Source organism: Corvus moneduloides, chromosome 21 (genome assembly GCF_009650955.1).
Source record: "Corvus moneduloides isolate bCorMon1 chromosome 21, bCorMon1.pri, whole genome shotgun sequence".
NCBI classification, from domain to species: domain Eukaryota; kingdom Metazoa; phylum Chordata; class Aves; order Passeriformes; family Corvidae; genus Corvus; species Corvus moneduloides.
This window is the reverse complement of record NC_045496.1, coordinates 3,748,486-3,773,566: the sequence shown is the minus strand read 5'-3', so window position 1 is coordinate 3,773,566 and position 25,081 is coordinate 3,748,486. Positions and strand designations below refer to the sequence as shown.

Genomic DNA, 25,081 nt, shown 5'->3' with positions numbered 1-25,081 from the left:
AGTAAGAAAAGGGCCTTCCTGAGCTCCCAAGGGGTTATTGCTCTGTGTTTTTACTGGTGTGATCCCCAGACACTGAGCCAAAGGCCCTTTAGCATCCCTCAAACTGCTGTGCACACCCCAAGTGCTGCTGCATCACTCCCTCAGCAGCAGGGAGCTCCTGAGAGCTTTGCAAACACCACCCCAAGTTTGCAGATGCAGGGACAAAAAAACCCCAAAACCTCAAAACCCATGTCAAAGTAGTTTATTTCTTTTTTTTTTTCTTTTTTTTTTACTTTTCCCTCCCCCATCTGAGATTCCCAAAGTCCTGTACAATAGATCACCAGGTGAGGGTTAGTGAAAGCTGAGTTTCCAAGCAACAAGGGAAAGAAACAAGGTAAAACAGAGGAAGGGAAGGCTGGTGGGAAAAATCACGAAAAACGGGGAGAGAAGGGCTCAAGGCATGGGAACAAACCCCAGTGAGGACTGTACATGGGAGCATGGTCTGCATGGCTGCACCCCTCTGGAGCAGAGGGACTGTGCTCCTGGGGTGCAGCATCACAGGGACCGAGCCCGGAATATTAAACACGTAAGAAACCAACCCCAGCCCTCCCCACCCCAAAGAGAACCCCCCCAGAAAGTCGAAGATACTCATTTGCAAAGACTGACTTGTACTTCAAAAGGTTTCCTGTGGAATTAAAAGCCCTCGTGGTTCGAAGTAAAATACCCAGCCGGGCTGCAAACAGTGTCCAAACAGCCCCGGGGGCTGGAGCCACGGCTGCTTCTTCCCAGAACATCTTTAAAAAGGAAAATTGCCCTGGAGCACAGCGCTGAGGGCAGCAGAGTCTCTGTGCAGCCAGTCCATCCTCACCAGCCATCCCCAGGTGATGATTTAACCTGAATAATGCCCAATCCAGGAGAAACAGGGTGTTCTGTCACTTGGAGAGTGGTGAGGTCGGAGGGGAGGAATGGAGACAGCCAGGAGAAACCCGAGCAGGAGTTCCCTCATGGCTGAAATTGCTCTCCTAAACCTCTGAGTTCCCCCAAGGGCTCCTTTGCAGCACGTCTGGTGCAGAGGGACACGCTCAGGGACCAGCTCTGTCCCTGCTGCTCTGCCAGGGCTGTCCCTGCAGGATCCAGCGTGGGACAGAGCCGGTGCCACAGCCAGGCTGCCCGGCCATGGGAAATGGCTCAGTGGAAAATGCAAATCGGAGGTTTTGCCTAAATTTAGAAGTGTTTTGACACTTTCCTGGATGGGGGAAAAGTGTCTTTTTACTTTTATTTTCCTTAAAAAACCCCTCTCAAACAAATAAATGCGTGTAAGAATGTGCATGCAAAGGGTGGGCACACACACGGTGACCCCTGCGCCACGGAGCCCTCAGTCAGACGTTGTGTATGGCATTACTTGGAGCAGGGATGCTGATTATCCCGAGGGATATTCCTCCATCCCAAAGTGTGCTGTGTGTCATTTCCATAGCTGGGTAATGCAGGGGTTTTGCAGCCCCAGCCCAGCTCCTTCCGAGGGCCCACGAGGCCACTCCCGGGGCTCCAGGGACAGGCCGTGTGCCCAGCCACCATCCTAACCCTGAGGGGATTGTGCCTGGCACCCGGGAATTAACGCCTGCCTTGAGGAGTGCCATGGGCTGGGAATAGTGCAGGGCTGTGCTCACTCACACCCACACCCACAGACACTCCCACGGCTGCAGCAGGGAGCAGTGAAGGACAGGGTGGCAGAAAGGTGGGCAGTGACAGCCCTGCTTTTCTAGAGGACATTTGGGGTCTGTCTGTGCACCTGAGTGCATCCTAGGCCCCCCAGGTCATGCCTGACCTGCAGCACGAGCCCCATCGTTCACTCATCATCCCCAGGCCAAATGGTGAGGAGGGGCAACTCCTCCGTACAAAAGGATGCTCAATATCAAAATCCTCTTTATAAAAGAAAAGAGCAAACAACGCAGCGCTGGAAAACCTCCCGCTCCAGCTGCACCCCCGCGCTCCCCACCTGGGCTTGCTCTGCTCCCCCTTTACATCACCAGCCCGCAGAAATACATGCACTTCATTTTTCCCCCCCCTCCCCTTTTCAAAACTCCTCCAGGAATTCCAACCAGCTCTTCCCGCTGTCCAAAGCCCCGCAGAGGTGCGAGGGGACGCTCGGGGCCGGGCGGGCAGGCGGCACCTCACACATCGGTGCTGATGCTGCGGCTGCGGGAGAACGCTTCCCGCATGGCCGAGAGCCGGTTGGGATTGAGCGCCTGCAGGTTGGACACGGGCAGAGCCAGATCCTCCTGGCTCACCGTCTTGTAGCTCACCCTGTCGCCTCCGTTGTGCAGCTCCTCGGGGGGCTCCTGCAGGAAGAAGGTGGGGGGCTCCTGCAGGAAGGAGGTGGGGGGCTCCTGGAGGAAGGAGGTGGGAGGCTCCTGGAGGAAGGAAGTGGGGGTCTCCTGGAGGAAGGAGGTGGGGGTCTCCTGGAGGAAGGAGGTGGGGGTCTCCTGGAGGAAGGAGGTGGGGGGCTCGTAGGGAGAGCAGCTGGGGCAGCTGGGCCGGCTCTGGGCTGGTTTCTTGGCGAAGGGGGATGAGGAGTAGAGGGAGGGCCCGTTGGTCAGCACTACGTTGCGGTTGCAGTGGAGCGGAGGGATGTGGGAGTGCACGGCGAAGTCGGGCTCCTCCTCGTCCTCCTCGGATTCATCCTTCTTGCAGCAGTAGTACTGAAACGGGAGGGGCTCAGCTGGCACCCCAAAGCTCCCACCCCATCAGCCCTCCCCACTGCAGCATCCCCTGGCCTTACCTGGAGCCTACAGTAGCAGAGGACGGCGATGATACAAAGTAAAATGACAGTCGCTAATATTCCACCTGTGATGACCACGGTCCCGGCTGTCATCCGCCCTCTTCTCCATTAACAGCCTGCAAAGTTGAGTGCAGCGGGTGAGGGGGTGCAGTGAGGGGCTGGGCTGCAGAGCCCCAAACCCTCTGCTCACCCCCCTTTGAAGCGGGCTAGAAACCAGGGGGCTCTGTAGGGCAGAATCAGGCCAGATTCCTGCACTGGACACATGTGGAAAGTCATCAGGGAGTCCCTATTTCCCCTTAAATCTCACCTTGCAGTTGCAAGGGTTAAAAAAACTTGAGGCAGTGGGTGAGAGATTGAGTGAGAAGCAGCTCTGGGGTCACATCTGGCTGGTTTGCCCTCAGGAGGGGGAGCCAAGGGAAATAAAACCAGGCACCAAGGGCACCCTCCTGGCTCCTGCCAGGTGGCAGAGAGCTTCAGGGATGGGAGAAGGAGCCTTGCAGTACGGATTTCTGAGCTGTGCTCATTTTTCTCTGAGCCTATAATCCATTTTCCCCAGGAAAACAACGTGGTATTTTAATTTGGAATAACCGGAGCTGCTAAGTGAGCCTTTAACGACTGAAGGGAGCGGGGTGCTGCCCTCCCTGAGAGCGGGATGTATCCGAGGCACCAGGATCCTGCACATCACCACGGCCAAGCCACAGCGTTGGGGGGCTGTGGGGGCACCCCAGAATGATGCTTGACAGCCCCAGGTGAGCTGTGGCTGGCACAGAGGCCACTGGACATCACAGAGATGCTGTGGCTCAGCTTGGCCGCTGTGCTCACATTTTGGGGTACCACCAGCACCCTTCTCCTCCTGAAGTGCCCCTTGGGAGCTGCCACAGCACTGGGAGCAGCGGAAGGTCCCTCTCCCTGTCCCTGCTGGGCTCACTCAGAGGGCAGATGTTGTGTATCACGCACAGCACACGAGCCCTACAACACCACCACGGGTCTTGCTCTCAGCATCCCTCCCTTGAACGCTCACGGGAGGCCTGGAATTCCTCTCCATGCCGGGAGGAGGCACAGCATTTTGCCACAGGAAGGATGCTGGGGGGAAAAGAGGTGCGCTGCCTGCTCACACCCGCCAGCAGCTACGAGACAGCCGCACTAAAACTGGCACAAATAAAGCTCCAGCAACCTTTTAGTTCGGGCTGGGAACAGGAGAAGCGACATAAATTAAGAGAGAAATCGTACCCTGACCACCTACTCCACAAGTGCTTTAACAAAGCTGGCTCCCAGCTCGTGCTATCAGGTTAAACCAAAACCCAGCCACCCCAGCCCCAAATTACTTCAGCACCCGAGGAAAGGCAACTGTATCTGTCAGGGATTTAACCGGCTCCCAAAGAAAACAAACCCGTGCCATATTTTCAGGCACTTAATGTCCTGCTAAAGTTGGGTGAGTGCTGAATGGATAAAGCAGCGTCACGTTTTGTGTTGTTGCTGAGCAGCTCGGGAGGAGGGAAGGGAATTTATCCCGACGGCTCCACGGCTTCTCCCACCGCGCGGCCACGGGGCAAGAGCTGGGCCAAATCCTGCCCTCGTTCCTCAGGGAAAACGCTCTGAGGAAGCTCAGGGGGAGCAACACAACCATGGGAAGGGTTTGCCAACGATGCATTAGTGATTTAGAAACTCTGGCTGCTGTTTAAAGAAGGATGGAGGTGCCTGGCTGGACCAGGTGCCAGCTGGAAATGCCCATCCCTGGCTCCTTTGCTGCTCCCCTTTGCGATCCCCACGCTGTCCCGGAGCCAAGGGTGCAGGGCTGGGGCAGGAGCCTGGCTCTGGGGTGGCCACACTCAGCCCTGCAGGCTCTCGGCGATGGGCGCTGCACCTCTGTGATCCCACAGGGATCAGCATCTCCCTGCCGGCCCAAGGTGGGAGGTGACAGGCAGAGCTCTGCCAAGGAGGGCTCTCCGGCTTTTCCACCCATTAATTAAGCCCTGGGGCACCAGCCAGGGTTGCATTGAGCCAATTTCCACGGCTCCTGTCCAGCCGCGCCCAGCCAGACGTGGCATCGTAGCCACTGCTCCCTCCGGAGCGGGACCATTTGCATTTCTCCCTTTTCCCCTCCCCAAACATGCTTCTCTGATTAAAGCCGCATACCTGGAAGCACTAAACCCTCCAGCGTGCACAGGGGAAGGAGAGCAGAGCATGCGGAGGCCCATAAGCTGAACAATTCCTGTCTAGACCTCCTTTTTTACATTTGTTCCTAATTTCACGCTCCACAGGCTCCCAGATTCATATATTTAGCAATAAATATCCTGCTAAAAGGAAGTGCTTTGCAGCTCCGCTGTGGTCTTGGAGAAGGTATGCGGGAGGGAGCCCTGGTCTGAGGAACGCAGGCATGGGAGACTCAGTCCTGGGAGACCTCAGCTCCTTCCTCCAATGTTAGGAGCCCTCCAGCTACTAAGGATGGCTGAACCCATCCAAATCCAGCCCCCAGCACATCCTCTGTCCCTGCCAGCCAGCAGCAAGGGGCTGCAGGGGGCTGTAACCCCACACAGGCTCTTTGCCCCCAGCCCAGCAGCCCTTTGCTGTAGGAACGTGGTCCCCAGTGCCACGGGGTGACAGGGGATGGTGGCCCTGGGGTTACTGGGAGCACGCAGGGATCGATGCAAGATTTCTCCTTTCTCAGAGTGCAAAGGACAGGTCGTGCTGCCACAAACCAAAACCACTTCACAATTCCCACATGCCGCTCCTGCAGGAGCTGCTTGGTTTAAACACAACCCTGTGTCGCCTGCCTGCTTCTGCCTGTCCCTGCCATGGCTGAGGATGTGGATTTGGAGGCTGGATTGTTCTCCAAGGGCCGGCTCTGCCTCAGCCTCTGCTCCTGCCTTCCCTTGTGCACTGCCACGAGGAGCTGACCGACCTTCCCAGCCCAACCCAGGCGTTGGGGGAAGCTTCTCATGAGCAACGGAGAAGGGGTGGAATGAGAAATCATCCTATTTCACCCCCCCCCCAGCACCTTGAACACGGCCCCTGGACCACCGCGGGTGCCCAGTGTGGAGAGAGGCTGCTCACAGCTGCCCTGGCTCCTGCACAGAGCTGCTGCAGCCGCTGCCTCTCGGGAGAGCTGCGTGGGAGGAAGGTTCCGAGCAGCTGGGGGGGCTGAGCTCAGCCCAGCCCAAGGCTCCAGTGAATACCCGGCTCTGAAAGGCTGAGCTCCAGGTCCAGGGGCTGGAGGGCTCATGTGGACTGGCCTAACCCTGCCTGCTGGAGCTGGGGGAGACCTAGGGATGGAAAAGGAGACGGCTCTAAGGTTTCTCTTAGCAGCCAGTTAAGGCAGCTTTCAGGATTCAGAGGTATTAAGAATAATCTTGAGGACAATTAAATAAATGCAGCTTTCAGCTATCCCATCCCACCCCAGCTCCCATCTGCAGGGCAGCAAAGTCACTCCAAAGAGTTTTTGCACCAGCTGGAAGTGCTGCCGTGGCAAGTGGTTAAAAACCAGGGAATGCTGGTCCCGCTGAGGCTGCGCCTGCACAAGGAGTTCGTGTCTCACATGCAAAGAGCTGTATCCCACACTTGTCCCACTGCACTGCTCCTGCATCCCCCAGCAGCCCTGGGACCTGCTTCCTCTGCAGCCAGAGGCAGCCCAGCCCTCTGTTCAACATGGAATGTGGGAATTGCCCATATCCACCTGTCTCCAGGAGCTGGAGACTCAAACAAAACAGCCAGCCTGGGTACAAGGTGACAACTGGCAGCACAGACAGCAGTGCTGGCAGGATTGATCCCGCCCGGTGCCCAGCACTGGAGCAGGCAGGAGCTGAGACCGCACCCTAATGAGCACCCAGGGATAAACAGAGGCAGGAACAGCCCCTGCTCGAAGGGCACAGCTCAAACCTCAGCATGAGACCCTGCCCCTCATCCTCACCGCTCAGTTTGTGCAGGGGAGACGGGGCTCAGCTCTGCCCTGCGCTTCCAAACAGCCGCGATGGAGAAAGGAAAGGAGAAAAAAAGCAGAAACACCCATCCCACCCTTCGCAGGGAGCAGGGGAGGCCAGCGCCGTGTCCTGAAGTAACACCACCCTGCCTGACTTGGCTCTGCTCTGCACCAGCACATCCCTGCCTCCGCTCTGTGCTTGGACAAGTTGTTTCTGCACCGAGTGCTGCCGTGCGTGGGTGTCCTCTGGCACCCGGGAAGGGCCTCTGAGGGGGGACTGACCCTGGCACAGCCCCCAGGCTGACCCTCATCCGGGCTGCTGGGGGGGGACCAGCTCGTTGGGTCACTCCGGGGCAAAGACCCAAGGGAGAGACCTCAATGAGGTTGGGAAGATTTAAGTTCTGTGTGGAAAGTGGGAGCTGAGCAGGGGCAGGACGAGTCTGAGCCTCTGTGGTGGGGGGAGAGGAGCCCTGCAGGTCTTGCCCTGAGTGGGCAGTACAGCCACTCCCCAGCTCACCCATGTGCCTTGAACCCTGATGCTGACACTGCTGGTCAGGCCCTGCCTCAGAAGGAAGAAAAAGATCTCAGCATGATGCCAGGGAAACAGGAGAGCACATGAGTGATGCTGGCTGGCCAAGATGCCACTACCCCGAGCCACTGGGTCTTGCTGCAGGCAGCATTCAGGACCTTAAATCAGAATAACAAGAAATCCCTCTGTAATTAACTGTCCAGGGCAGAGCAGACTGGATCCAAGCCCTTGATGCTGTAAAGTTCAGGATAAGCCTGACTTACACTCCTCTGATGCCACACTGGAGCCTGTAAATGCCACAGCTCTGCCCAGAGGTAAACACCAGAGAGCATCGATGTGACAGAAAGCCACTACCACCAGCCTGGGAAGTGGGAAAGCAGCAAATAAACCAGAAGCCAACACCAGTTTGGTGGCAAATCCAGCCTTCCTGGTGCATTTCCCCCAGTTCCTGTAATCCTACCCAGTCAATGAATAAGAGCCAGGCTCTGGGAATGGCCGGGCAAGGTGCCAGCAGAAGACTTTGCACGGCCGGAGCCAGCGGGCAGGGCAGCTGCCAGAAACACAGGCAGGAACGGGGCTTTCCAGATGAAAAACTCTTCAAGCAGAGGGCCTGCATCACTCCCGTGTGCTCCCTGTCCCCTCCTGAGGGCAGCATTCCTGGCCGGGGGACAGCCAGGCTGGGCTGCGGGTGGGCTGGGGCTGGGTCACTGCAGACCCCTGGCTTTGATAAGACCACCTGGGTGCTCCTCAGCACAAGGGGACACATCTCATCATCCCGTGCTTCCCCATCCCAGCACCAGTGCTGGCCCCATGGGAGCCCCCATCTCCAGGCACTCGGTGCTCCAAGGGTTTTTGAATGTTTTATGAGCAGAGGGCACTTGGCTCTCTGCTGTGCCCTGCTGGGAGAGAGCTACTCACAAATTCCCAGGCTCATCCCCAGCAGATGGGTCCTCCTGGGTGCTGGAGATGGTTCAGAGATCCCAGCAGCCCCATATTCCCCCCTGCACCCGCCAGGACCGTGCTCATCCCATCTCTGCTCAGACACCGCCTTTGGCAGAGCAGCTCCTTGCACTCAGGAGGGGCTTCCCCTACCCTGAAAGGTGCCACTACTGATAATCCCTGGACTAAAAAGGAGTTTTGTGAGCCTGTGGCACCTCAGAGAGGGCTCCACCAGCTGGGAGATGCCTGTAACACTGGCATGGGCAAACAGAACAGAGAACAAAAACATTCCACATCCACCTGACCCCTTCTGGTGGCCTTAGAGCCCTTACCTGGCTTAAAGCCAGCTACAGAGGTCACTGGCACTGGTACAGGGATAACCCACAGCTCTGACTCCTGTGACTGTCCCCCACCAACACCCCCAGCCCTCCTGCAGCTGGGAGAGCCCTCGATGCTTCAGCTCCCACCGATGTCCAGAGCAGAAACCACACATTGCGAAGGCAACTTACACCCAGAGCCTGGTCAATGATTTATCAGCCAGGACCTTGCTGGAATAGTGCTCAGCTCTGCAGAACAGGATCCCAGCCACCCTCAGCCCTGGGCAGGGCTCAGGGGACACCCGGGAATGGCTGAGGGCAGGACAACACCATGGTCAGGAGGGGTTTTAGTGCCCTGGCAGTGAGAGCCAAGGCTGGAGGTACAGGTGAGCACTGGGCTGATTTAGGGATGTATCCTCCATATCTGCATCAATCATAACCCACAATAAACTCCTCCAGAGGGCTGGAGGGACCAGGGACTGCTCCTCTCCTTTCTGCCCATTCTCAGCTCAGCCCTTTGCAGCCAGAAAAGCTCCCCCAGTGCTGCCAGAGCAGTGCTGAGATGGGAAATGGGTCACAGTGAGCTGCTCCTTCTGTCTGCTGCTGTTATAATTCAATATAACCACACATTACAATGGTATTACAGATAATTAACCCCCGAATTTTACAATGAAAAGCATTCTGCTAAATCTCACGTGTCAGTCCAACAACTCCTTGTTGTATAAGCTTTTTCCAAGTACCAAGGACACGCTGTATACTCATCCCTGCAGGTGTTCCTGTCACAGAACCATATTTTGGATCAAAAGGACCTTTAAAGGTCATCAGGTGTGACCCCCCTCAACCTGCCAGAGCAGCCAGGCTGGATTCCTGTGTGACAGCAGCTCATTGGCAGCAAAACCCAGCAGAGGAGGCTCAGCCTGTGTTGGAGATCCATCCTACAGCAACAGCCACTTCGAATCGTGGGGCTTCCTGGAGCTTAAAAAAGCAGAAGTTCATGGGAGAATCGGGGGATCCTCTCCCAGCAGTTTTTAAAGCAGAGATTAGCTCTCAGTCTGACTTCCCAGCACATTTAAGCAGGTTTCCTCAGGTCCAGGGGGTGCCCGTCCCGGCAGCGTCCCGGCAGTGAGGGAATGCGTGCTCTGCAGTAATGAGGCGCTGATGGCATTTAGCACAACCAGATCACGCCTCACAGAAATAAATATTTGCACAGCTCATCACGGCGGCGTTAAGGCTTGCTCAGCACAGCGCCCGGCAGGAATTTCAGTGGCTGCAGATGCTCCGGGGAGAGAGGCCGTGCTGCTGGGGAGGGATGGGGGGAGCCGCTGAATCACCTGGATGCTGCCCTTGGGAATGTCCCCTTCAGGGGCCATCCTGAAGGTGCTGCTGTCCTCATCCCAGAGTGACTGGGGAAGGTGGCTGGGGACACTTCAGCACAGATGAAGTGCTCACCCTGCTCTGTGGAAATGAACGGCCACATCCTGAAAGCATCCGCAGGGACGTTGGTGACAGCAAGAGGAATGTTGGTGACATTGAGAGAGATGCTGGTGATGATGACAGGGATGCTGGAGACACCGACAGAGAGTTGCCCATCGCTGCACACCAACCCTACACTGACATCAGTCCAGGACAGGTAAATCCCAATAGCCAGGCCCAAGGAACTGGTGCAGAAGTGATGGACTTGCCCCCAGGTCTGCCCCTGCCCTGAGCTGCCACAGCCAGGCTCTGTCATGATTTCAGAACTGCTGTCAAACCGCTCCAGAGGGCTTTACCCTCCCCAGTCCCACCTTTCACTGCCCAAACAGTCTGCTTAAGCACCAGGAATTATTCCCATCCATCAGCTGGGAAGCAGGCCATAATCCCAAACACTCATAAGCAGTCTAAACTCCATCCAAATAAAAAAAAAAAGAAAAAAGAGAAAAGAAAGATGTGCTGTCTTTCCACCCTGCATCATTTAATCACCTCTTGAGTTATGGCTTAGGCAGCTTGAGATATTAAACATTAGAGAGAGCAGGTTTGGGAATTAGCAGCTTGAGATAAGCTGCTGCAATCACTCTGAGTGGGGAAAAGGTCAGGGAGTGGGGAGCACCCACTGCCCAGCCCAGGACTGGAAACGTTCCTTGGCCAACCTGAAAAGCTTGGATTAGCTTGTTGAGAGCCAGCTATAAACCTTACTCCTGATTAGGACTTTTTCCTGCAGCATTCACTCAGCAGGCAGTGCTCGTTCCCCACATCTCACATCAGCAGAGCTCGCTGCAGTCCCCCAGAAAGGCACAGCCACAGAGATCAAAACACTTAATTGTCAGAAAACGCTGCTGAACCAATGCACTGAAGGTGGAAAAAAAAGGAATTTGTTCTTCTGAAAGAGCGACTCTTCCCAGAATTCACATGGGTTTTGGAAGCTCCTCACGCCGAACACCGGAAGCTGCTGCTCCAAGAGCTCTGAGGGAGCTGGTGCCTGCCACCAATAGCTCACACCAACATTCCCACTGTCCCATCTCCCAGGAAATGCCTGGAGAATGGGGTTTTGTGGCTCAGATGTGGCTGCTGGGGCACAAGGATGGGAAAACACTCACACAGAGTCACTGGGGGAGCTCTCAGCTGACGACAGCCCTGGCTGGGAGCTGGAGCTGCCTCCTGCTCCCAGGGGCATTCAGCACCCCCTGGGAATGAGGATTTACAGGCCAGGGACACTGCACAGAGGGACAGCAAGGCTCTGGTACCCTCTGATGGCCACGCAAAGGCAGCAGAAGCAGCAACTCTCCCTGTGACTCCTGCCAGTGGCTGCTTCAGCTCCCGGGATTTGCGGCTCTGGAGAATCACTGGAGAATCATCCTGATGGGAGGACATGGACTGAGTCACCTCTGCTGCCACCCAGCCCTGGGCTAACAGAAGCCCTGCATGCTCCAAAGCTTCTGTTTGCACCTTTTGGCTTCTGCTTCAGGCAGGCCCAAAACCACACAGAGCCCTGCTGAGACACACTGAGCCGGCAGCCTGCCCCAGCTGCACCTTCAGCCACCCTGCACAGCTGGGATACATTCCTGGCTCATCCCAGGACCTCTGGCTCATCCCACTCTCTCATCCTGGCAGGAGAGTGCCTGAGAGGGGAAGTGTTGCTGTACCAGTGCCCCTTCTTCACACAGGGAAGTTGGTCACGGTTCTGTTTTGAAGCCAGGTTGCCTGAAATCCATCAAATTCCAGCCCATTTCCAGACTAGGTGGCTTCCACTGGGTGAGCAGCAAGCTGGGAGCAGCTCCATGCTCCCACCACCCCCTACACCGGTGTTTGGGAAGGATGAGCCCCACGGCTGGCCCGGTGACCCCGCAGATGTCCCGGGAGGTGGAAGAGCCATCGATCAGGGCGGGAGGAAGGGCACGCTCGGTGCACATTGCCGGTAAGCAGTGAATCCAACAGCTCTGCATCTCCAAGGGCTGTGAACACGGCTCCGTGGGATGGGCAGATCCTCGGCAGATCAAAGCCTTTGCGAGCTGCACACCCCGCTTCGCTTTGCTTTGCTTTGCTTTGCTTTGCTCAGGAGTCACAGATCTGGGCTGGGATCCAGGGAGCTCCTTTAAAATTAAATGCAGCCACCTGAGAGCTCCAGGGACACCCTCCACCCGGCCACCAACACATGGACCAGCGCCCCTCTGTCCCTGCCCACCCCTCCCAGCTGTGGGTGGGTGTCTGGCAATTGGTGACACTTCCAGCAGCATCACACTGTCCCCACCAGCGTCCCTGAGCTGTCCTGGCCTCTGGCTTTCCATGCAACCCGCTTATTCCTCCTCAGTCCCCCTCCTGTGCCCTGGGGACACAGACCTGGGTCTGTGCTTGCAGCTCCTGCTGCTGCTGTGGGACACCAGGGGACTCCCTGGGTGCTGCAGGCAGCCCTGTCTGGGATCTCCAAAGAGATATACGTTGCTGTTCTCAAAAAAAAAAAAAAAAAAAAATTCAGGAAAAAGGGTTGGGAGTTTCCATAGCTACAGCTTTACATTGCTCTGGCGAAGGCTCCGGCTCAGGCCGTGCAGTGAGGCACAAGCAGAGTGTTTTTTCCCACTCCAGCCCTGCAAGGCAGCGTGGCGCATGAATAAAGAAGAGGAGAAGAGAGAGGGAGCTGGGGGATTTTGGAAATAACCCATAAATGTTGAGGACTAGCTCAGGAGGTGGCCTCTGGCACAAGATGCCTGCCCTGCTGCTGGGGCAGGGTGTGAGCTGCCCTTGGGGTGCGAGGGAAGGAGCCCCTCATCACTCGGGGAGGGAGATGAACCTTCACGCTGCCTGACGTGGGCTGAGGCCAAAACCTGCTGCTTTTCAGTTCCTGCCTGCCTGGTGCTCGCAGGGCTGGACCTCAGGGACTCGGGGAGCTGCTGCAAGCAGGGAATGGGCAGAGGTTTGGGGCTCCGGGACAGGGGACTTGTCTGGCCGCCCATCCATGTCCTTTGTTCAGTGTAATGTCACCCCCTGAGGGCTGGTGTCAGCACTGTCACACGTGCATTTGCCAACTGATCACAGAATCACAGAATTCCAGACTGGTTCGGGTTGGAGGGACCTTAAAGTTCACCTCATTCCACCCCCTCCCATGGGGGGAACAACTTTTTCTAGCCCAGGTTGCTCCAAGCCCCGTCCAGCCTCACCTTGGACACTTCCAGGGATCATGAACAAGAGGCAGATGGGCTTCCTCATTGTTTGCACCCTGGAGTTTTTCTCCAGGCAGTAAAATCTCCTTATGTTATCCCCTTCAATAAGGATTTATCATTGCTGCATCAGGGAATTAATACAGACCGTCTGAGAGGGTAATTTTCAGATTCACAGCAACTCACCATGAAGCAGTTCCAGTAAATTTTGCCTTTTTTTCCTCACCTTAATATTGTTACAGCTTTTCCTGGGAGATGAGAGAGGGAAAGATTCAACTCAGAGAAAAAAAAAACAACCCCAAAACAACAACCCCACAACAACCAAATCGTAAGAGAAAGAGCAAAAAAGATAAAGGAACTCACAGAGCTCAGCTGAAAACCCTCATTAGGAGAATAAAGAACCAGAGAAAAACCTTCACACAAATTGCTCAGCTCAAGCCCACGTGGGGTGGGAACTGCCGGGATCAAATGTTTGAGATATCGACCGTTCCCAGGGACAGCATCTTCCAAAAGCAGAACACGTGTGAGGGATCTTCTTGCTTCTCGTCAGCACCAGGACGACACCAGCCCTGCCTTTCAAATGACTCCTTGGTGGTGGGGAGGCCCGAGAGAGAGAGGCAGTGGCTCATGAGCCTCATCTGCCACCTCCTTGCTGTGCCCAGCAGCCAGAGAAACGCTGCCACAGGCACCAAAATGTGGGAAACTGAGGCAGGCGAGGTGAGAAGGGTGGATGTGATCAGAAGCTTCTGCTCAGTGCTGGCGCTTCCTGGGCAGGCTGCAGCTGCTCCCTTCCTTCCTTACACTGGCAGCACCTCAAAGCACCAGAAAATGCCAAGGGCCTTCTCTTGGAAAGCCAAGCCTCAGACCAGTGCTCTGAACCACCCCTGAGCTTTTCTGAGCTGCCCTGGGAGGGGTCAGGGCCCTGAACGCCCAGGGATGAGCCCACAGCAATGCCTCCATCCATCCTGGGAAGCAGGAGGAGGCTCACACAGCACCTCCCAATCCCGAGTGGATTTCAGCTTTGTTCCCTTGCACAGCAAGTTCGCTTCACCTGAACACGGCTACTGGAACTCCTTAGGAAGCAGGAATGTTCTGCTGGTAAATAACAGAGTTAATGTGCTGGACTGGGAGCCCAGAACCGAATTAGCAAAACTTTGCTGATTTTCTGGGCTGAACTGGAAGCCCAGGACCGAATTAGCAAAACCTTTACTGAACTGACGCTGATTTTCTGAGCTCTCCAGGCACCACCCCCTCCATGGAGGATTCATTGCCATCCTGCCTCAATGTAAAGCATACACAGAGCTGAAGTTTGAGTCTTACAAAACCCAGACCTGTAAAAATGTGAGCATCTTCCCTGCCCAGTGCCTAGGAGCATCCCTGGGCACAGAAGAGCCCCTCAAAATGTGCGATGGAGCTATTCCCACAGGAGATGCCCCTTCGGAATGTTCAACAGACCAGAAATCTCCTCTGGGAATCAGGAATACATTCACAGGTCTGGTGAAAAAACATCCTCCAACCTGGCTGCTACTGCTCTTGGGCTTGACATGGCAGAGAATGGAGCATGTGGGAGCCCAGGAATTTCTGCTGGGAGCCCAGGATGCTTCAGTGCTGCTTCTGGCTGGTTTAGTTGGGATTACCATGGAATTGCTCAAGCCTGTGATATTCGAGGTGATGTTAACAGCCCAATCAAACAAAGCCCTTTTCATTTCAGGTCCTGGCAAACCTGTCTTAATATTTAGGAATCTTCTCTTTTCAAGCGAAACTCCAGCAGCAGAATGTGCCAGAGTTCGGCATCCCTGGAGCTGAGCAACTCTAATCTTCTGCAGGCAACAGTTCTGCCACAGCCCAGCAATCTTCACACTTTATATTTACTACCAATCAAGTCAGACAGTGTTTTAAAGACCAACCCTTTGCCTGCCAATTGGAACATTCAACAATATAGAGAATATTTATAAAGGTATCCAGAAAACAGGTTAAGATCAGTGTTGTTTTCTCAGAAACCGGTATCACTGTTCTGTGTTTTCTGTAACCTGTGTTGTTTTCTTTGAAAGTACAACATAAACAAAGATGTGATGCCAGAAACACAAGGGAGAAGAGGTGCAACTAAGAAAACTCCATTTTCTGTGGGCTGAATCTGCTCCCACGAGCTTCTGTGAGAATCAGGAATAACTCTTGAGAAAACAGCAAAGCTGAAGCGTTGCAAATCAGAAAAAAATCATCTGGAGCTGTCTAAGATTCATTGTGCTTGTCTTTATCTCGGGGGGCTGGGATGTCACATCCAGTGCTGGCCACAGGGGATCACAGAATCCCAGAATCCCAGACTGGTTTGGGTTGGAAAGGACCTTAAAGCCCATCTCAGTCCCACCCCCTGCCGTGAGCAGGGACACCTTCCCCTATCCCAGGTTGCTCCAAGCCCCGTCCAACCTGGCCTTGGACACTGCCAGGGATGGGGCAGCCACAGCTTCTCTGGACAACCTGGAGCCCACCAGGTCTCCCATGCAAAGAGGAGACTCCTGAGAGCTCCTGCCCGAGCCCAGTGAGCTCAGTGATGCCAGTGCTGCAGACCCGAGCTGCCCTTGGAATCACAGAAGGGTTTGGTGGGAAGGAACCTTTAAAGGTCACCAAGTCCAACGCCCCGCGAGGAGCACATTCCTTCCTCTGGGTGCACCTTAACTCTGTCACAGTCACTCAGAAAATGGCTTTGGTGACAGCTGGATGGGAGACATCACCTGGAGGGCTTTGAGAAACACCGTTCAAGCACTTCAATGCATTTGGATGTGGAAGGGGGCCTGGCTCTGCTCTCCTGGCAGTGGCAGCCACAGCTTCGTGCCCGTCACTGTTTGCACAAGGAAGAAGTCACACAGGAAGCCCAGGGGACAGCCTGAGTTCGAATTATTACCCCGGTTGCTCCTTTGTGTAACATAACAATAAACCCACTAATTTTTCCTAACAACAAACGCAAATCAGCGCTCGTTATCCGTCCCCTCCCAACTCCACTCCCACTCCCTCAGCAGAGCTATTTTTCCCCAGATCCCACTGCTAATCTTTCCAGAGCTTAGCTTCCCAGCAGGCAACACCAATCATACCGAGACACCTTTCCCTTCCACAGGAGAGCCTGCATCCCTGCAAATCCCTGCTTGCACTTGTGGAGAAGATGGGGAGAGATCCCCAACAGCGAGGCCGTGCATCTCCTCAGCCACCCTCCTGCAGCTGGGACACCTCCACGCTGAGCCTCCTGGCTGTATTTCCTCCCCAGGAAACAGCTTGGATTGCCACAAAATGCCTCCTGTTTCCCCCTGTAACTCCGTTTTCCTCTCCTGTAACCCCTGTACGTTGTGTTAAGTAAAGAGTGGCGTCGTGCACGCCGCTGTTCTGTGGATGCCAGGGTGGGAAAGCGGGAGGCAGGAGGAGCATCGCTGCCTGCAGGGATGATGCAGGAACTCAGAGAGCCTCCCTGCACACGCTGTCGCCTCGCTGAGAAGGCGGGCAGCAGGTAAAGGAGAGAGTTAATGGCTTGCCAAAGCTCAGGCAGGAAGATCCGTGATGGATCTAAACCCAAATCCACACTGAGAGCGCAGGGAATGCAGATGCAAATGGCATGGCAAAGCCCGAGCAACACCCTCTGCCTAAATCGGGAAGCAGACGCGGGTTTCCAAAGAGGAGCTCTGTGTCGGGATTGCACTGTCCCTGCCGGGCAGCTCGGAAAATACCACAGCATTCCCAAGGAGAAAAACCCAAACACCCCAGAGGAGCGAAGGTGGAATATTTGGAAGAGAAATGAGCAAAGCTATCTCTAGGTAAGTTGTTTTTCTCGCAGGAAGCCGAGCCTGTGAGTGATGCTTTAGCAGAGCTGTGATTTTTGCAGCCGCTCCGGGGACTCGTCTGGCGCTTCCCTGTGAAATCCCCCTCGCTCCCGGCACGCTCCCGCAGCACCACAGCGAATTCCAGCCTCAATGGAGCCTCTGTATCATCTTTTACAACAAAGTCCGCGACATCTCCCTGCTCTGATCGGTGCCAGTCCGTGAATCTTTGAACCTCAAGGCATTTTGATCCCGTTCAGCTGAAGCGACCCGAGCTGGGGAGAGGCTGGGGAGAGGAGGAATCCATCACAAGGCTGAGGTGATCCCCAGAGGGTTTCAAAGCAGCCACATCACCCAGCAATCTGGGGATTTCTCTCCCCCCGGCAGCCACTTTTTTGGCATTTATACTGAGGTATTTCCCCCTTTAATCCTAAACACTCCGTGAGCAAATAGAGGAGCTGGCTTTGCCTGGTGCCAGCTCTGTGGGGACAAGGCAGAGCTGCAAGAGGCCACTCGTGCCCATAGTGGTCCAGCCCTTTCAGGCAGCCCAGGAACAGGGGACAGCTCTGCACGTGAAAAAAATGAAACCACACAGGACTTTTCCTCCTGGTTTGCTAAGAGTCCTCTCCAGCAGAAGGGAAGGAAATCCCAGCTCTGTGGCCTCCTCACCACTCGCAACTCCCCCAGTGTAATGAGCTTATGAGCTTCTGCGGCTCAGAGCCTGTGATGAACTCGTACCTAGAGCAAAGCCACGGCTCAAAGCCAGACCTAAAGCTGGTGGGGCACAGGGCTCCATCCCCTGCTGAGCAAGATCATCTCCTTTATCCCCTCCCCAGGAGAGGCCAACCAGCTCAGCCTTGGAAAGACCTAAGCTGGACTTCGGTAGCAATTCAAAGGGAAAAGACGCTTTCTCACCAAAGCCTGTTTTTCAGGCAGTTTCCGATGATTATCTCACCACCTGAGGATTTTGTGATTGAAGAGGACGGGGCTGTGGAGCAGGAGGGCAGGGCCGGAGCAGCAGTGGGTGAACAGAAGGGAAAAGGCAGGGATGGGCAGCAGGCTGGGTGTGTGGGGTCTGAGCAGCTCCAAAGGGCTCCCACCAGCTGTCCCCCAGCACTGAGGCCCTGCAGCACTGACACAGCCTCACAGCAGCACCTGATGGGGCAGAGGAGAGCTGGAGCCAGCGGGACAGGATGGTCCTGCTGCAGGCAGAGCCCTCTGGTTGACTCCAGGGCTCCACGGGCATCCCTGGAACTCACTCGCCCCCACTGCCCCTAGGAGCAAAACACTGGCGAAACAGGAAGATGTGTGAACCCACGACATGACTTCCTCTCTGAGGGGCTGGAAATTATCAGTGAGCATTAATTCTGCCTGCCCTGGGGCCGAGGAGAGCAGCCAGCAGCGGCTCCTGCCAGGTGCAGATGTGTGAGCGACAGCAGAGCCGCAGCTCGCCCCTTTCTCCACATGAGCAGCATCCCTGGCACCGGGGCAAGGGAGGACGGCTGGCACTTGGCTCCTGCCAGGAATTTACCTGCCCTCCTTTTCCTTTTTTTTCTTAATAGAGGGGTTATTCACTGCTCTGGGACGTGCTGAATAGAGGCGTGGGCGCCGAGTGGCTCCTGCTGTGGCCTTGCTGAGCCCCTGGAGCGTGGCAGCCCCCGCCAGCCCCCTCTCCCTGCAGAGCCGCCCACCCTCGGCTCAGGTGCTCAGAGGCGGCTGCTTTATCCATGCCTAATGACATTTCTTTTCCCCTCAGTGCCTCGGGGAGGGCTCTTTCTCTCGCCCTCCCTGCTGATGTGAATCCTGCTGCCCTATTATGCTGATCTGAGACTTTTCTTTCTTGTTGAACTGCTGGTGAGCTCCCCTGCATGCCCTGCCTGTGCCCCCCAGCCTGCTCTTCCTTCAGCCATTTCCCAGGTTTGATCCCACCAGCACTGAAGCCAAGAGCGAGCCCCCTCACATTTTCAGGTTGGATCAGGTCCCTCACCTGGCTAGGACGGGCTGAGACTTTTGGTTTTTTGGTAACTTCCCTCTGAAACGTCCTTCAGAAAAGGTAATTACCAGAGAGCCATTAAAGCTTTCACCATTGCACGGCCAGATAAGTCGCTGGGAGCCTTTTGAAATAACCTTTAAACAATAGATCCTGTCTTGTTTACTGAATGTTTCTGAACTCAACAGTAATGCATCCAGATGTCACCCCTGCCTACCGTAGGCCTAACTATTTCTGGAAACACACCAAAGGCAAATTGCTTGGATAGTGTCAGATATTGTTGCAAAAAGAATATGACAAGTTTCCATCTCCGTGATAAAAGCTGTGGAGCACAGAATTATTTCCCAGGGCAGCAGAGCCGCGTATACCTTCGACTCAGCCCCGTGTAGGAGCTGCACCCCTCCCTCCTTGTGGACAATGGCACGTGTTTTCCAGTTTCCAGCTCAGGAAAACATCAGTGTTGCTGTCCAGAGAAGCTCAGCACATTCCCTGCATCCACGCTGGGGGGGTCTGTGGCTGCAGGTGGCTTTTGTCCTGCAGAAGGGAGATGGCGGAGAAGCACTGGAGGTGGTGAGCAGGGGCTGAGCTGCCCTGGTGATGCCTCAGCTCATCTTGTGGGAGTGGAGTGGAGTTGGGAGCGGAGTCAAACGTCAGCTCTGAGCCATCACAAGTGATTGTTCAACGAGCAGGAGAAAGCTCTGAGGTGAGAGGGTAACAACTCGCCAGCCCCTGGCTCATGTCCTGTCTCCACTGCTTGTCCTGCCAAGGGGAGCTCACGCTGAGGGAGGTGCTGGACCCAACACTGTCCCTGCTGACCCTCAGCTCCAGAGAGAAATCTGTACTCTTGGACATGTAGGATGGGGTAAAATCATCATTGTTGTGATTCTGGCCTAAATCAAGTCCTGTCCCCCCTCAGTGCTGCCTCTGACCCCTCAAGAGCCACATCTCCATGGAGCCTGGTCCTCCTGCTGCTGCCCTGAACTGCTGTCATGGGTCCCAGCTGTTATTAACCTTTCCAGGGACAAAGAGGTCCAGGGATATTTCAAAATGTTATTCTGACCTTTAATTTTGTTCCCCAACCTTTCCAGCTGCCCTCTGCCCAGGGCTGCTCTCGCAGGTTGCTGAGGTCCCAGTCCTGCCTGGGTTGGTCCTGGCTGTGAGCTGAAGGTGGCTGAAAGGTCTGCAGAAGGTCAGAGTCCATCACCCAACCTGTCATCCCTCTGCCCATGTGCACTGCTGGGATAAAGGCTGTTTGCTCAGGCAAAGGGGGAACCGATCCCTCCATAAGAGATCACAAGGAGAGAAGGAGATAATGCACGATGACCTGGGAGAAAACGTAGATTAGACCGGGAATGAGCTGTAAGTTCAGCCCCACATCTCCAGCTCTGCTCCATCCCTTCCCTGCATCTCTTCAATGTCACAAGTTGCATCACCAGCCGTGCCTGCGGGAGCCCTGCCAGCATGCAGCACCTCTTCCCTGGCCATGTCCTTATCCATATCCATGACAACACGGCAGACAGGTACCAGAACAGGCCGAGTGAGAAGGGACCCAGCCATCCCTGTCTCTTACACCAGCACTGCACAGCCCGAGGGAAAGGGCTGAGTCAGGCAAATCCCTTGGAGCTTGGCCAGCTGCAAAAGCCCTCCTTGCCCCACATGCTGGGCACTGAGAACACATCCTGACATCCCAAAGGTCAGTGGCATGGACCCTTCGAGGCTGCGAGGATGCACGAAGCTCCCTGGGCTGCACGTGAATGCCTGAGGGAATTGAGCACCTTTATCTCTTTGAATCTGGCACCCAGCAAAACTTCTAAAGATCCTAAAGGGATGCTCAGGAATGGCTGGAGGGTCAGGGGTGTTCTTCAGCTTCAGAGTGGGAAACATTTAGAAAGGCTTGGGTCAATAAACCACGGGCAGTGACTCTGAACAGGTCAGAGTCACCCACTGCTGAACAGGTTTTCCTCAGAGAGCAAAGCCCCTGAGACCAAACCTTCAGGCCTGACTCTCGTGTCACCTCCACGAGGGTTTAGGGACTGCCACAGATTCCATGGAGAAGGATCAGGAGATGTGACAGCCAGACCCACCCACCAGGCTCTGCTGGAAAACAGTGATGGCCACAGCCAGGACACAGCCAGGACACAGTCAGGAACTCCAGCACTGGTGATGTTCTGCCACTCGTTGTGCCCAGGTAGGCACAGGTATTTCAGAGCTGCCTGTGTTTGTAATCTGTGCCCGCTGGCAACAAACCAGAAAGGAACAAATGCTCTTTCCTTCCTTCCCCTCAAATCCCCACATCCTTTCTGAATGAGAACCAATGTAGTGCAGTGATAAATCAACATCCGTGGTTTTGCAGGGGATTTTGTTGAAGTTCTTTATCTCTCCTGAGCACCAGCACCATTCCTTAAGAGGTCCTGTCATCGTTCTGCACAGAAATCCTGACACGCAGAGGAAGGAGGTTACACTTCTAATTACAGCTGCACAGTCTTTAAGGTGTTTAAAAATCTCTTTTCACCAACTGACAGCCCCTAATGCACCTTTCTGCTCGTTTCAGGCAAGAAGAAAATCAACCACAGAGACTGCAAACAACCTCCAGTTATTCACAAGCCATTGGCATGGGGCAGGAGCCTCGTTGAGTCTGCACGGGTGTGGGATAGTTCAGGCGCTCACTTCATGCACAATTCATGTCAACTACTTTCCCTCACAGTGCTGTAATTTAGATGCTTCCTCAGCGAAGAGAAGATGTGATGACTAAAAAACCCATCCTACTGGGTACTTTTGCTCAAATGAAGTCACCCAGGAGCACCATCTGCACTCTGAAAATCGGGATACCACGCCAGGTTCCCTAAAATGACAGCCATACATCATGACAGACCGAAGTGCAGAGTTTTCCCATCTAGGTTTTATGCTGATTTCGCTGCTCCTTTCAGGCTGGAAGACAATCTGTTGTACCTCAAAGTGCCGTCTTCTCTTACCTTTAATTTATTCTGCCAGAAAACTGTCTACCTTAATGAGTGTGAGCACACCCCCACTACCTCCCAAGTTTGGTGATGTGTTATGTCAAATATAAATAATCCTGTCTGAAAGCGGTCGATATGGGGAAATGAAAAGCCATCTTCCCTTGGGGGATTTCTCTCTTCCTCCCACAGCCGCCCCCCCCTCAAGCCCTCAGGCTACCTTTAATGTGCTGAACAACATCCGTGTGGCTCTGAGAGCACAGACCTTGATGGCTGCTGGATTCAGAGTGACAAAAACAACCCACAGGTGACTGTGCCATCACCTTCCTCGCGTTCCGCTCTGGATCCCTCTCCATCACCACTGCTTTGCTGAGCGTGAGCTAACGGGATGATGGTTTGGCGCTTAACCCAGCACTGGGGTGGCCCTACAAACTCACTGGGATGGAGGAGGGGATTCTGATGTCCTTTGGGGCCAGCACATGAGGTGGGAACAAACCCAGACACATGGCTCCAGGTGAGGTGTCCAGACAGTGAAGAGAGGCCAGTTCCAGTCCCACACTGAGTGTGCAGAGGTGTCCCTGGGGCAGAGAAAGACACGACCTGCACACCCAAGAAAGGCATGGGATGGGGGCAGCTTTCCCACTGCATCCCTGAGAGGTGCTTTCATGACATCCCTCATAGGCTTTGGAGCTGAAGGCGCTGTAGGATGAGGGAAAACCAAGCTCGGAGCACCCCAGTATTTCCCATGCAGGTCTGAGGTGGCGGGACTTGCCCGGTCCCTCTGGGCAGGCTACGGGGGGAGCGGATGCCGTGCAGTTCTCCATGTCCCTATTCACGCTGTCTTCCCCTCCAAATCCCATCCCAGCCCCACTCCCGGCAGCCGGGGCTATCCTCTGCCTGCTGCCCTCCTTGCAGGCATCCCCCGGGGTGCGGGATTCGCTGCCGGTTCCCCCGGAGCAGCGATCCCAGGCAGTTTCGGATGCACCGGGAAGCGGGCGGCGGGGGCGGGAGCGAAGCAAACAGGGAAAAAACACCGCGAGAGACCCCAGCGCTGGGAAAGACGGGGAGAAGGGGCCCGGCAGAGCCGGGGGGGGGGGTCCCGCAGAGCCCCCCCGAGCCGGTGCCTCCTCCCGCTCCGCTTACCTTCAAACGGGGGAATGGGGCCGGCTCGCTCAGGTGAGGACCGCGTCTTCCGAAGTCTCCCGCTCGGAGAGCATCAATACCAAAATAAACGCGGTGGTTTTTTTGTTTTGGTTTTTTTTTTTTTTTTTAAAGAGAATTATTAAAAATAAAATAACGATCAAAAAATTAAAAATAAACGGCAGGAACGAGGCTGAGGAGGCGGGCGGCAGCGGCGGGCGCGGAGCAGGCAGCCGGCAGCAGCCACCCCTGTCGGCACATGGCCGGGCCGGCGGCTCTGCGGGGGCCGCTCCCGCCTCCCCGCCCCGCTCCCAGCGCCGCCGGGGCCGCCAATGACGGGCCGGGAGCGGGGCCGAACCGAGCGGCGCCCCCCGAGCCCCGCACCGGCCCCGCACGGGCAGCGCCGCGCCCGCCGCCCCCCGCCCCCCGCCCCGCACCCCGGGATGCGGCGCCACGGGAGGGATGCGGGTCTGGGCCCCCCCTCCCGGCTCGGGATGCGGCCGCAGGGTCCCCGCCCCGGGATGCGGGGCTGCTCTGGGTATCCAGGAGGGGGAGAGCGGCGCTGGGAGATGGGTGACTCCGCACAGAGCTGGGTTATCCCCAAAGAGAGAGGGGTCATCCCGCTACGGAGCCGGATCACCGCCCTACAGAGCCGGGTCATCCCCTCTGTAGCACAACCATCTCCCTACAGAGCCGGGTCACCCCTTCTATAGCCCAACCATCTCCCTACAGAGCCGGGTCACCCCTTCTATAGCCCAACCACCGCCCTACAGAGCCAGGTCACCGCCTCTATACCCCGATCACCCCCCAACAGAGTGGGGTCACCCCCTCTATTGCCACATCACCCCCTTACAGAGCCGGGTCACCCACCACGGAGCCAGGGAATGCTGGTTTGGACAAGAGAGCTTCACCCCCAGTGCTGGTGCAGGAAGAGAGCCCCCATCCCCAGTGCAGGGAGAAAGTCGAGGCAAACCCCACAGCACCCCCTGTTTGATCCCACAAGGCCCCCAAGGCATTTTGCAGGTGCCATGAGTTTGTTCCCTGCTCTGTTTTTCAGGAGCTGTGCTGGGGTTTCAGCTGGCTGCGGTTTTACTAACAGAAGAGGGAATGCCTCTCCTCTTCCCAAATCCATTCCCGTTCCAGCACAACCTCAGCTCAGAGCCCTCGTGCACAGCTTTTCCCAGGTGGTGATTTTCACCTGCGCTGATTTACAAGATTTCCTTAAAGGTGGGGTAGTGGTGACCCCTAAGAGATGGAAAAAGCAAACCTTGGGACAAACCCTGAATCCTGGAGGAGCATTACCCCTCTGGCAGGTGGGCTACCTGCAGAAGCTCCACCATGGGACACGTGGAGGTTGTCCCCCAGCCCCAAGCTGCTGTGACAGGGGAGCCCAGACTGCCCCAGCTCTCCCTGAGCTCTTCAGTCCCCGGGCTCCCTGCAGAGTTTCCCTGGGCACAGAGGATGCTCAGTGTGCCTCAGGAGGCTCTGCCAGCTCTGCCTCATCCCCTGCCACCATCCTTGGCTCTTGTCACCCAAGCTGTCAGACTCCTCCGGCAGCAGGGACTCTTCTGCAGGCCCCTGTCCATCTGGAAGTGTGACTTTGGTCCTGCAGCATTCATTTCCCTGGCAGTGAAACTCATTCCCAAGAACTAACTTAATTTTTCTCATCAGCAGTTCCAGCCTACCGATACTTTCCTGTCCCTCTCAACTGATGAGAATAATCAGTGTTTTTACAGCACATCTGCTCTTTTTAAGATGGTATCGCTCGTAGCACTCCTTTAATCTATACAGAGGGAAACAGTTGCATTTAATTAATTGCTCCCCAAATAAACTGATCACCGCCAGCAATTCCAGCACACTTTACACGCAGTTCAAAAGCCTGTGCAGAGATCTGAAGGGAAAAGCACTCACTGTGATGACAAGGAATGAAGGTGAGAGGGAAAAACCATAGTTTATCTTTAGAGAGTCTACTTAAGACTATTATTATTTAATTATTATATCAAATGACTTAATACAGAGCTGTCTGTGTTGTGGTCGCTGTTGAGTTTTTCTTCAAGGTTGCCTGAACCACGTGCAGAAGATATTGAAGGGCTTTGCTTTAAAAAATCCC

General features: G+C 55.4%; 1 protein-coding gene across 1 annotated transcript; it reads right to left on the bottom strand.

Annotated features, from left to right (window-relative positions):
• Positions 1-225: 225 nt before the first annotated feature.
• Positions 226-23,277, bottom strand: FAM163B (family with sequence similarity 163 member B). The gene is made up of 3 exons (XM_032130738.1): positions 22,975-23,277; positions 2,759-2,874; positions 226-2,678 (listed from the first exon to the last, which is right to left on the bottom strand). The coding sequence occupies exons 2-3, from the start codon at positions 2,849-2,851 to the stop codon at positions 2,151-2,153; spliced, it is 621 nt and encodes a 206-aa protein (XP_031986629.1). The 5' UTR covers positions 2,852-2,874; positions 22,975-23,277; the 3' UTR covers positions 226-2,150.
• Between the last annotated feature and the right edge of the window lie 1,804 nt (positions 23,278-25,081).